This window comes from Teleopsis dalmanni, chromosome 2, assembly GCF_002237135.1.
Source record: "Teleopsis dalmanni isolate 2A chromosome 2, ASM223713v2, whole genome shotgun sequence".
In the NCBI taxonomy this organism is placed as follows: Eukaryota; Metazoa; Arthropoda; class Insecta; order Diptera; family Diopsidae; genus Teleopsis; species Teleopsis dalmanni.
The window spans coordinates 59,234,914-59,247,527 of record NC_051847.1 but is presented as its reverse complement, the minus strand read 5'-3'; the positions used below and the strand labels follow the sequence as shown (position 1 = coordinate 59,247,527).

Genomic DNA, 12,614 nt, shown 5'->3' with positions numbered 1-12,614 from the left:
AGCATTAAATATGAAAATATTTAAAGGTTTTTAACGGCAATGAATTGGGTGCATTATTAGGCTGGTGGGCACTACAAAACTTCCGATCTCTACATCCAGAAGTATACTCCATAGATAGTTATATGATTGCTAGCACGGTTAGTTCAAAAATCTTAGGCACAATTGCTACCCTTGAGGGCTTTAACTTTGTAGAAACACTTACCGGTTTTAAATGGATGGGAAATAAAGCAAAAGAACTGATGGATGCGAAAAAAAAGGTTTTGTTTGCTTTTGAAGAGGCTATTGGCTTTATGTTCACTACTACTGTACTTGATAAAGATGGAGTTAGCGCTGCTGTGCACTTGGCAACAATGGCTTGTTATCTTAAAGAGAAATTTAATATTTCACTTACTGAGAAACTGAATGAAATTTATGATAAATATGGTTTTCATTGCACCAAAGTTTCTTATTTCCTCTGCTATGAACAACCCGTTATAGAACGTATATTCGAAAGATTGCGTAATTTTCAGGATGGCAAACCAAAAACTTATCCTAAGTCAATACTTAATGGTCGATTTCCAATACAATATGTTCGCGATTTAACTACTGGTGTAGATACATCCCAAAAAGATGGCAGAGCTATTTTACCAGTTAGCAAGAGTACTCAAATGATTACTTTTACATTTGAAAATGGTTTGGTCATCACATTGCGTACCAGTGGAACGGAACCAAAAATTAAATACTATGCTGAATTGATATGTAAACCTGATCAGAAAGATTGGGATGAACGCCGCAAAGTACTGGATATAATGGTAGAAGCTATCGTTGAAGAATTCTATCAACCAAAATTAAATAATCTCACTCCTAAAAAAGATTAAATTTCATCGTAGCAATGTAAGCCTATAGATGATATCATTTTTTACGGATCACTTTATTTATTTTTTTATATCGAAGTCTATTTATTTAGTTAATCAATTTTTTATGAATTTTTTGTATTTGTAACAATATTACGAGCTCGTAAATATTGTTGCAACGTGATACTATTTGTTATCAACATATTATAAGCTGTTTTATTATTTTTAATGTATTTTATTGTTTCTGTTAATTTATTGTTACTTAATCACTGTCGAGGAGTTAATTCAGTTTTATTTGTGTTAAAAATAATTTCAATAGCCAATAACGAGACATTCCTTTTGGAAACATATTTTTTTTATTTTGTTATAAAATATTTACGATTGATTTTCGTACTCATAATAAATAACGCAACCAGAAATTGTTTGCATTTATTTTTATTGTTGTTTATTTATGATAGTAGTTCTATGTTATCAAAATAGTGATGTTTTTTTTTTGTCAATAAAGGCTTTCTAAAGATTTGAGTACCACATGATACAATGACATGTCTCACACGTGTTCATGGGGAAATCTAGTAGCAGATATGGGAAGTAATAAAAAAACTGATAAAGGAATAAAATAAATAGAGGCAAGATTTGGAAACCTTATCATACCTTTATGGAAATGACTACAAATCGGTCATAATATTGACAATAAATTTATTTAAGTTGCACCTTCGTCCAAATAAACGATGTATGCAATTTTTGTACATTTTTTCTATGTACATTCAGAGTCTCATCCGTGGCATTATAACAGACGAGCTGACTCAAATGAGTTTCAGCGTATAAAACTACTAAAGTGGTAGTCTAATCTAATCTATATTAAATAATTGTTCTAAGTGAAGACACTGCAATTAAAAGTCTTATCTCTCTCCATAGTACGCATTAAAAGTGATTCGCATTCAAAGGGTGGATAGCTTTTTACGCTTTTTCACAATTTAAAATTTGTAACTAAAACGAGATAAATGCTATTATACCACGGAAATCACTCTAAGTCTATAAAAGTGGTATAATAGATGTTACGACTGTAGTGCTTTATAGTCTCCTTTTCCTTAATAGTAATATATTCCGTTTATCACTAATCGGCATTGGTAATTTAGCGGTTATTTTATAAAGAGATTTCAAAAAGTAGTGAACTACAATAACAAAAATTCTTTTATATTATTTTAAAAGAATTATCTTATAAAATAAATGCTAAGAACTGTCAACAAAAAGATAAAGATTATTTCTAACTGTACTGTAGATTTTATTACGTAATATATATGCAATATAGAATCAAAAAAGGTTTCTTCAACTAACCAAAATTAAAAAGAAGATAACGCAATCTACAAGTTACTGTCATTTTAGATGGCATTAATATCTATATAACATGGATTTATCTGTGATGTAGATCTTTGTTATGATTTTCACACTTTTTCTGATCTCGACTAAAAAAGGTGTATTATGAAAAGTGATTTTGCTACCACCATTAATTTGACTATACATTCTAAAGTTCATTAGGGATTTAAGACCGCAGTCTTAAGACTTATGGTTTTAGCTCCCTATTTATTATTTGACATTCAAATCTCTATATGTTTCTTTTAATAAATAAGGATTTAGAAGTGAAAGCGTAAGAGGTTGTACCGAAAAAAAAGTTTTTAGATATAATTCATATTTAAACCCTAGAATATATAGGTCACACTTAAGATAATTCAAAATTTTTGGGGCCCTTTTTCTAACTGACCTGATAGAGCTGTTATTCTTTCATATTACACACATAGTCAATTTTCTAGACTTCTAAGGTTGGTTACTGTCTACTTAAATGAGGAAGTGGCATCTTCCTTAATGGGATGCTGTTCGTAAACTAGTCGTTCGGGATTTGTACAATCAAGGTGGTTCTCATATTTAAATCGTATATATGTGGACGTTCAGTATTTCTACCTTCAAGGTGATTTTTGAAATCTGACGTACGGTGTCTCAATCGTGGTTCGTTATATAAAATATGTTAACAAAATGGTTCATTATTTGCGTTTAAGTGAATTTTAATACAGAAGACTGCCACTTAAACCTAATCTCACTAAGGTCATGCTTTTGGTGTTGTTTTAGTTAAATTTTTTAATACATTTCCTCTTCTTTGATATATAGCCTCCTCTTAAATCTTCAACTATACATATATAGGTGTCATAATTGGGGCTCACAATAATTCATGGAGCAGTTTATAGCCCGCTCCATTTGTAATTTTACTAATCCTTGTACAGCCATTTTGAATCACCATATTTTTGGATAATGAAATTCCAATATAAATGGAGTACAACAGTTTATTGTCAATATTGACGAGTGTTTCTGCGGTAAGCCGGCTAGTGTTGAAACCAATACATTAAACATTAATATGTTACATCTAGAATAAGATATATGTTTAATTTGTTTAAAATTTATCAAAGAATCAAAATTTAACTAAAATATATGAAAGCATACTGTTGGAACCAATAGATTAAAAATCAGTATGTTGCCGTATAAATAAAAACTCAAGGGTTAGGTTAGAACCCCATTAGAACCTTTGACAAAGCTTATAATGCTATTCGGAGAGAGATTTTGCAGTTCGTCAAGATTCTCAAAAAAGAGAGCTATTAAAGTGTTAAGGCAGCGCCGCCCATGAGCCGGACAGAAACAAAGCAGATAGGAGGCACTTTTATCGTCCTCACCACAACTGGGGCAGATATAGTTAAAAGGGAGATTTAGTCTCCTAGCATGGCTACCTAAAATACGTATAATATAAGATAATTGTTTAATTTGTTTGAAACTTATCAAAGGATTATAATTTAACTAAAGTATATGAAAACATACATACATCAAAATAAATTTTTTTGAGAAAAATAAAACAATTTTAAAGCTGCTAAAATACAAGCATTTTATTATTGAGTAAAAATTGAAAATGTCGATTTTTTTTTATATCAAACTTACTATTCTAAATATACAATACACAAAAAAATTATTTAATATATTTTATATAAAAAGTAATTAATCATTGTTATTGAAAGAAAATAAAAGGCAATTATCTAAAAACAAAAACACATGCTACATCTTAATATGTATAAATGCATACTTTTGTATATATCATTGAAGGTATAAAAATCTCTTTATATATATTTTATATAAAATATTTTAATTATATATATATATATATATATATGGGGCTGATTTAGTTTCATACTTATTTTTATATTATTTTTTTCTTTTTTGTTTTGTAATGTTTGTAAATTTTTTTTTTCTTATTTTAAAAAATATTTCTTAAAATCTTAGCAGTCTCTAACGGGTTATTTGTCATTGTTTCCATTTGAGATATTTTTTGTTTGTTTCGCATCATTTTTATTGTTATTAAAGTTTGCTTTGATTATAATTATTTAATTGTTTATAGTGTTTAGGAGTTTGTTAATAGGATAAAATGTTGTACAAATATAGATAGTAAACTTTTTACTAAGGAAACTTTTCGTTTTTACAGCTAAGTGTTATAATTTCTAACAATTTGAGAAAAGTATCTAAGATTCGATACGTATTCGGGCTGGTTTAGTTTAACTACATTTAAATAATTTATAATTTATCTATATATTAAAATGATCAATTTAACAAAATACTTTTGAAACAAATTATATAGAATAAGTAAATATCAAATAAATATTATTAAGTTTTTAACTCAATTATTAAACAAAACATACAAAAGGAATATTCAGACGTAGCCGGGTAACTCTGTGTTGTGATAAAATAATAAACGTCTGTCTAAATGCAAGTTTTCAATTCTTTCTCCGTAAAGTTTTATAGATGTTAGACATTAGAAATTGAAATGTGCACAGGTCTGTTTCCATTTTCAGAATCGTAAAAGTTTTTGATAAGGTTTTTTCTTTCTGAAATCGTAAATAGCAAGAATTTTGCGAAGATGAGATGTCCATTGCGAAGATGAGATGTACATCTCATTATATGAGATGTCTAATGTCCAATGCAAAGCATAACTAATGACAAATTCATAAATACTGAAAGCGGTGCTGAATATCGCTTAATAGAATGGAATGTGTGTGTATACAAACATTTCTTATAACTTATAATTAGTAATTATAATTACAAACGCAAGTGTTTCGTATGAAAGCGAAATTAATTTCTACGAAATACTTGTGTTTTGGAAAATTTAACTGAAATTGGAAATAGGACTGATAATTATATCATATAGTCCATTACTACATTAATTGTAGTTTTATTTTTTTTTTAAATAAATGTTTGTGCTCTTATCTTAATGAAAACAGAAAGTGAGTGAATTGAAAACAGGCATAATAGTCATTTACTCTATTACTACAGTAATACTATTCTTATTATTATATATATATTATATATATATGTTTGTTCTGAAACTTGGACAGATAACTTAATAATTATTGTCTTAAAAAAAACCTTATACAAGTAAATTACTTTTTAAATGTGTATTACAATTGAAACTATAATTAATAAAAAAAAATGTTTATTTATCTATTTTTGTAAACTGATAATCATCAACTGAAATTTTACCGAATACCGAATAATTATCGTATTTAATGATAAGGTAACGTTGTAATTTTACAAAAGCAATAATACATATAATTATAAAACTTTAGTGAGTTACTGAGCGTAGCTGAATACTCCTCGTCGTATTTTCGTTATAATTTAACACTTACTTTTTTGCTTAAGTAGTATAAATAATATAGTGATATGGTATGTCAATGTTTCATACTTCTTTCAAAATTGGAAAGTTATAGTTACTAACAGGATTGTGAACCGTATAAATTTTTGAACTTGTTTAATACATTCGTAAAGCGTTGCTAATGGTTTGTTCAGTCATAAGAATCACATTAGGTATTCTTGTATGCCAAAGCCCACTTGAGTGTTATTTATACGCAAATCAGAAAGACCTCTCAACAGACCACAGTGATCAGTGCATAGAAAACACTAAAATGCACGACTCCTCTACTGATCATTTCTCCAGTCATGTAATCGTCTTGTATATCCTTACCGTTCCCAGCGGGTTACAACAACAACTCCTCTATTGAAGATCAATTACATTAACAAATCATTGGTACCAATATTAAGCTGGTTCAGTTCAGAAACGGTTCACACTCCTTGTTTATAAATTATGTTATCTAAAATTAAGTTAAGTACTTTCCTAACTTTAAATTAATATAAAAAATAATAAAATAAATGCTTAATTACTTGGAAGTTTGTTACTTTGAACAACAAATAAAGTCGTGTTCTTTCAGTAATACTTTTTAAACTATTAGTAATTATTTGTGTAAAAATATTTTGATATGTGTTTGTAGGATTCACTGGGTTTGAGCATGTTTTGATATCATATTTAATGTAGAAATGAAATTATTGCTTATTCTACACAAATACATGTAGATAAGATGATTGTGTTATATTGCTATGTGTGGGTGTTGGCGTCATAGTCTGTTGTCATACCGATGTTTCGGAATTAAGCTTTAATACAAATTTATTGCTCTTTGGATCGACTACCTCTTCGGCAATATTAAAATGAGGTAGCTTATTAATTTGTACCATTATTGATACATCATTTTGTATCAATTGAAAAGTACACTCATTAGAAACAGGCCTGGATACTAAATCGTCACATATGAGTGACCAAGATTGTATCCATCGACGTTCTTTTTCACTTTGCAATACTGGTGATTCACTTAGATATGGTTCTAAAAATGCGCGTGGTGATAAGTCATGTTTAAGACAATGTGCCAAATGCTTGAGTATGCTTTCAAATGTATGTCGCGGTTGTTGACGTGTTACACGTAAATATTTTTGCAAAGCGCGTGCCATAGATGGAAAGACTGCTTGTGCTGCTTCTTGAGGATCTAGTGGTACAGCTGGTGCTGGTTCATTATGTATGCGTTTAATATGTGTAAATGCCTCTTCAGCAGCGGTAATAAGACGTGCACGACGCTTCTTGACACGACGTTCATATTCATGTTCTTCATAAAATCTTTCATTGTGCGAAGAATCACGACGTCGTGCATTTGCAGCTAAAACTGCACGACTCTGACTTTGTTGCTGTGAATTGCCAATACCATCGACTTCATAATATTTGAAACTAGTAGAGATTTTATTGCGTTGTGATTTTGATATCGGTATTCGTTCGAGATATGGATTAAATATGGGAAAATCTACGTAATATCGTTGCAACACCCAGACAGCAGCTCTTTGAATGCTTAGTTGCCCCATCATATAAGAACGGGAAACACCATCTGGTGAGCGTATAATTTTAACATAATACATTGGTTGATTATGACGTAGCTCAAGTAATACTACGGCAATATAATGTATAAAAAGGAGTGTATCTACCAGATTTGTAGCATAAGCTACAAGTGATTTATAATCAACTGCATCGCCACCTGTCTCAACAATTATTTTGGCACCGTTAGTAACCTAATAAATACACAATTATGTCAATAATTTATTTGAAAAAAAAAACAAAAAGAATAAAAAGTATACATACCTGCACAATGTAAAAGAGCCAATATGCAAATGTGCATATGGTAACAAGCAGTAACACAACAGCACGGTATAAGAATATGCGAGGCATTGTGGCAGAACATCGTCTAAGAAATAAAGCCCACAAACCGATGGCAAGCAATAGTAGCCTAACTGTGAGTGATACTAGCAATCCTTTGCATTCACTGCTACAAGCAAGCAAATGTGTTCGCACAGTTTGTGTTAGTTCTGGATGATCAAATGCGGATGGAAAAAATCCCATACGTGGCATTACAACCATTGCAATTGGTGAAAAAAAGGATGCAAATGCTAATAGAAACGAAAATGTCGATTGTAGATAGCGTTTACAAACAAAACCGAAACCGGCATCAGCTTCACGATGCCAAGCACTATTTATATCCTCCATCGAAATGCTTTGTTCAGATGTATTGCCTGTGACAGCTGTTGTATTTTCGCCCCAATTTTCATCTTGCGGTAAGATCTGTACCTCAATAATTTCTTGACCATCACGATTTTCCTCACCTTTACCAAAATATTTCATTATTATATTTATTATATATTTATTATATAATATATTAGTAATATTACTAAATATATAATTAATACCTGTTACATTAACAGTAGTCTGATATGGTGCCATATCGTTACGTTGGCCACCCTTACCAGATTTGCTGCTACGATGTGAATGGCGCGTACGATCACGATGATAGCCGTTATTTATTGAACCACTTCCGCCGTTATTGCTATTATTATTGTTATGATTTCTTGAGCGCCTTGAACGTCCACTATGTTCTGATTTCAAAGATTCGTTCTCCATCGCAATATTATTTTAGCGTTAATTTGTTGCTTTCCGCTGCAGCACTCCTAAGAGTAGCGCGCTTTGTACTATCACTTTTGTAATATACTTTATGGTAGTAAATTATTCTAATATCAAAAAAATTGAAACAAAAACACTTATATTTATAAAGCAGGGGTGGAGTAAATCGCAGACTTTTTTTTGTTCTACTTTACTCCAACAAGTCTTATTAAAAATTCCATTCACTGAATTTTTTAGCCTTTTAAAATTACATCTTGTTTATTTTTTTTGTGCGGTTAAAACATTAGAATACACTAAAATTCCTTCGATATATATTCATCCATAATTTTTTTCACATATTTATAAATTCAATAAACTACTAAATGTAATAAATAAAAATGCCATTATAATGAGAAAGAATTTCGCGTTCTACTTCACACAAACTATTCACAATAGAAACTACAGTGCAGTGTTGTGAAATGATTCATTGTTCGAGAGTAGAAATTAATTAAATTGTAGCAATAACCAACGGGTAGGCGAGCTTAATACGAGAAAGAATTTTATATACTACGGTTCTATCTATTATGCCACGGATCTACAATTGATCTAATAATATGAGGTGCAATCTTCTTAAATTCCAGGCCCTGTCACCTGGACGATTTATAAATATTCTCTGAATTATTACAATCCAGTCCAGAACGATTACCTGTAATCCAGTTCAACAATTGATATATACTACTGAAGCTCCTGATATATACAAATATTTTTACATTAAATTTAAAGAAATATTTGTCAGATTTCTTAATACTTGCCGATGAACATTTTTATTCACATTGCATATCATAGTTTTGCTTGCCGCCGCAAATTGATAATAATTTTTTTCCGCATACTCATATTAATGTTCAACATACTATTACGCTAATGTCACCGGCTGCTAAAGCTGACATATTATATGGAGTACAGAGTCAAAAATTAAAATGATTTTTGGCTGTGGAAATTTTACATCACGATGCTCTTAACATACGTATTGGCTTAATGCGCACACCGATAAACGCCCCATTGGAATTCGAAAAAATTTCTCGTAACCAATAACAATTATATGATTGGGTATAAGCCGTGTGCGCGTTCGAGTAAATTGAGGTAGAGTAAATGTTTTTGTTGGTTTTATATATAACAATAAGACTATCGCTTTGATTCAAGTGAACCTCTGTGTGTCTATCACTGTTCTATAGTATTAATATTGAATTAAAATAAATTCAAATTCTTTGCAACTTTTATTGAAATATTTGAATGAAGTTTTTAGAAATATATGCTAATGACATGATAAGTGATCATGTTTGAAAATGATGCAAATGTCACAGTAGTGAACTATCTAATGAAGTTCGTTGAATGCAATTCACAATAATTAAGTTTACGACACCTGTCAAAAGTGACCACTCAAACTTGTCACTGATTGCGCTTTGTGTATTGTAGCTGCATTAAAAAGAGTTCAATTGCGTTGAAATACATTCAATAGGATTTGTACCTTATATTTTATGTAAATGAGAAATTTTGCACAATATAAGTGACATGGAACCTATTGATACTGAGGTTGTTAAATAATATATTCTATTATAACATGAGTGTAAATTTTAAGCCTTATATAGATCTCTACAGATGCAGAATTGCAAAATATGTATGCATCGGATGGCGTCTTGAAACTATGTGAAAGCGATGATGAAATACTTCAGTCCGATAATGAAGCGAATGCTAATGAATTAAAAGTAAGTATTGTAATCAATTTATATATATATTTTTAATTATTATATTGATAGGCTATTGAATCATCAGATGAACTTTATGAGCCTTTGCAAAGACCAACTTATGTTGCTCCAAAAATTGAATGTAATAATGACGTATCGCAAGTTAGTCTTGAGGATGGGGAATTATTAGTAAATATATAGCTTAATTTATTTCGCTTTTTATATAAAAATATTTCTACAGGACCCTGATTCGTCAAATGATTATGAACCTTTACAACGTCGAAACACGTTCACCAAATCGACAGAAAATAAAAATAAATTATCATCGGATAGTGAGAATTCATCTGATAATTCCTTTAGCGGTTTAGAAACTTTCAGAGTTGAACGAAAAGTTCAAAAAAAGCGTCCTATTATGGTACGTGTTAATACACCAAATGAAACACGCACAAAATTTAAGAAAAATAATGTTTGGGCAAAAGCATTAGAAGAAGAGACTCTTACCGAAACAATGAGGTCGATAAACGTTACTTCTGATTTTTTAGTGGAAAGAAATGTTGAGAGTTACCCAATGAGATATATTAATAGAAAACGTAGACTTTCAAGCAATGACGATGAATGTTTTATATCGAAAAGACATCGTCGTACTGCGAGCAATGAAGAACAAGATGAAGGTTTTGATTTTAGTCGATTGGGAGATAAGCCTCGTCATAATAAAGGATCAAATAAGTTGAAAAAACAAAGATATATTCCTGATCTGAAGGACATAGAAGGACGTGATGCGACCGACATAGCTCACGAAATAGCCGAAAACCTTCATGAACACAAATCTGATTTAATAGGTAATTAATGAATAAAATTAATGATATAATTTAAGGTCCAATGTAAATAGGAATTTGTTTAAAGTAACTATTTATAGTTAGACTATCTATGCGTAAATATATATATACGTAAGGTAGATACTATATTAATGTACTATTAAAATTTCATGTGCACAGACCGTTATAGACTCTATACATGTTTTAGCTGTCCTTTAGCGGCTCTTACTGCTATTCTGAAGACAATGCATGAAGTTTAGACAGTTCATAAATTAAGAACCTACTTTACCGACGCATTCAATTTGCAATACCAATATTAAAATAGTCTCAAAACACTAAGAAAACTGAAACGATCTACTGACTATTCAAATTACTTCGGATTATCAGATTAAATGCATAAATATTGCATATAGTAATAGCAATATTTATGCATTTTATGTATAATTTTTTGTAAAAAAACCTATAAAATATCTGCTATATCTGCTGCTTTCAGAACGAATCTTAAATATATTAGGTGTGGATATTCCTATAGAGATATATAAAAAAACACAGGCTATTGAAGAGGAAGGAGGTATGATGGTTTTGGTAAGAATAATTTATTTATTTGCTGGTTTATTAAAGTGGTAAAATACTCCTATATTTTGCAGAATGGAACTCGTAGGCGAACATCTGGAGGAGTATATTTTTATCTTCTTAAAGGTGATTCAAGAGTTTCAAAAGAGAAACATGATGAAATATTTGAGTTCGATAAGGAAAAAAATTCCAAATGGGCTAAATCAATAAAGGATGAAGCACGTGATCGAAAAGTTGAAGAATTGAAACAACGTCTAAAGGATCACGATTTTTCGAATTCTAAAAACAATTTTTTGCTAGGTTCTGATTTGAGTGCAGAAAATCAGAGTGGTAATTGTAAGTATATAAATATATTTTTTTAGTATATCACATATTATCGTTACATGCATATTGTAGTATCCAATCCTCCTCCATCACCAGTTGGTAACGATAATAGTTCTAATGTTGTGCCTGAAGTTAATCTTCAGAGTCCTGTACGTTCGCCAGTTACCACACATACTGTTTCAACTGAATCAAAGTATTTGGATGAAGATGTTATTGACTTAAATTACGAAATGGATTTGTTTTGAACAAATATACTGAATAATAATAGAACAAATTAGTTATAATTGAAAATATTTTTTTAAGTTTATATATAAATTTATATAAAATCCAACATATTATTAAATTGAACAAAATACATCCTTGTTTTCATTATTTAATACCTTGGTATTCTAATGGCGTTATCAATTAGTAAATCTGAAGTAATTTTTTTAATCGAGATTCGCTTTTAGTGTCATTTTCGATTGGCAAATCTGTATAACACTTGAGATTATTGTATAACACTCGAGATTAATTTATAACACTCTAGATATTTTATCAGAGTATAAAGATTATCCTAAAATTAACAGCTGTTTTATATGATTTAACAGATAAAAAAGTGTGATTTATTTCCACACGTTATTTCCACGGCTTTCGTTTTGAAAAAAGGTACAAAAAATAATAGCGCATTTAGCTGCAAATGCCGATGAGTATTTCAAGTTGTTACCATTTGCAAAAACGCAGAAGTAGGGTTGAAGATTTTGTGGTAAATGTTGTATAACTACACAGAAAAACAAGTTAGTATGAACATTTTAATTCAATTGGTTTATTTACTAACACAACAACAAAAAATTTAGATTACTTTAAATATGTTCGATTGGGCAACAAAATTTGACAGATCTAGAGTAAGCCTATTAGTTCCTAAACGGTACTATCGCGTGTCCCAAATTGAACATAGTATTGTTGTGTACGTTCACATGTTGACGTTGTCGTTCGCGATCGTTGGATCCCGATAAATAAT

General features: G+C 30.2%; 3 protein-coding genes across 3 annotated transcripts; 2 read left to right on the top strand and 1 right to left on the bottom strand.

The window, feature by feature from the left end:
* Positions 1 to 29: 29 nt before the first annotated feature.
* On the top strand, positions 30 to 1,265 carry LOC119679879 (phosphoglucomutase-2-like; the record flags this gene model as incomplete). Its single annotated transcript, XM_038092460.1, has 1 exon — positions 30 to 1,265. A coding segment is annotated over one exon (828 nt), but the record flags the coding sequence as incomplete, so codon positions are not given.
* A 4,093-nt stretch (positions 1,266 to 5,358) lies between these two features.
* Positions 5,359 to 8,537, bottom strand: LOC119678270 (vang-like protein 1; the record flags this gene model as incomplete). The annotated part of the gene is given in 3 exon segments (XM_038090015.1): positions 5,359 to 7,301; positions 7,372 to 7,889; positions 7,974 to 8,537. Coding segments are annotated over 3 exon segments (1,710 nt in total). The 5' UTR covers positions 8,185 to 8,537.
* Positions 8,538 to 9,507: 970 nt separating this feature from the next.
* LOC119678271 (phosphorylated adapter RNA export protein) lies at positions 9,508 to 11,943 on the top strand. The gene is made up of 7 exons (XM_038090016.1): positions 9,508 to 9,753; positions 9,810 to 9,926; positions 9,978 to 10,094; positions 10,147 to 10,744; positions 11,214 to 11,305; positions 11,368 to 11,629; positions 11,690 to 11,943. The coding sequence occupies exons 1-7, from the start codon at positions 9,733 to 9,735 to the stop codon at positions 11,860 to 11,862; spliced, it is 1,380 nt and encodes a 459-aa protein (XP_037945944.1). The 5' UTR covers positions 9,508 to 9,732; the 3' UTR covers positions 11,863 to 11,943.
* Positions 11,944 to 12,614: the final 671 nt, after the last annotated feature.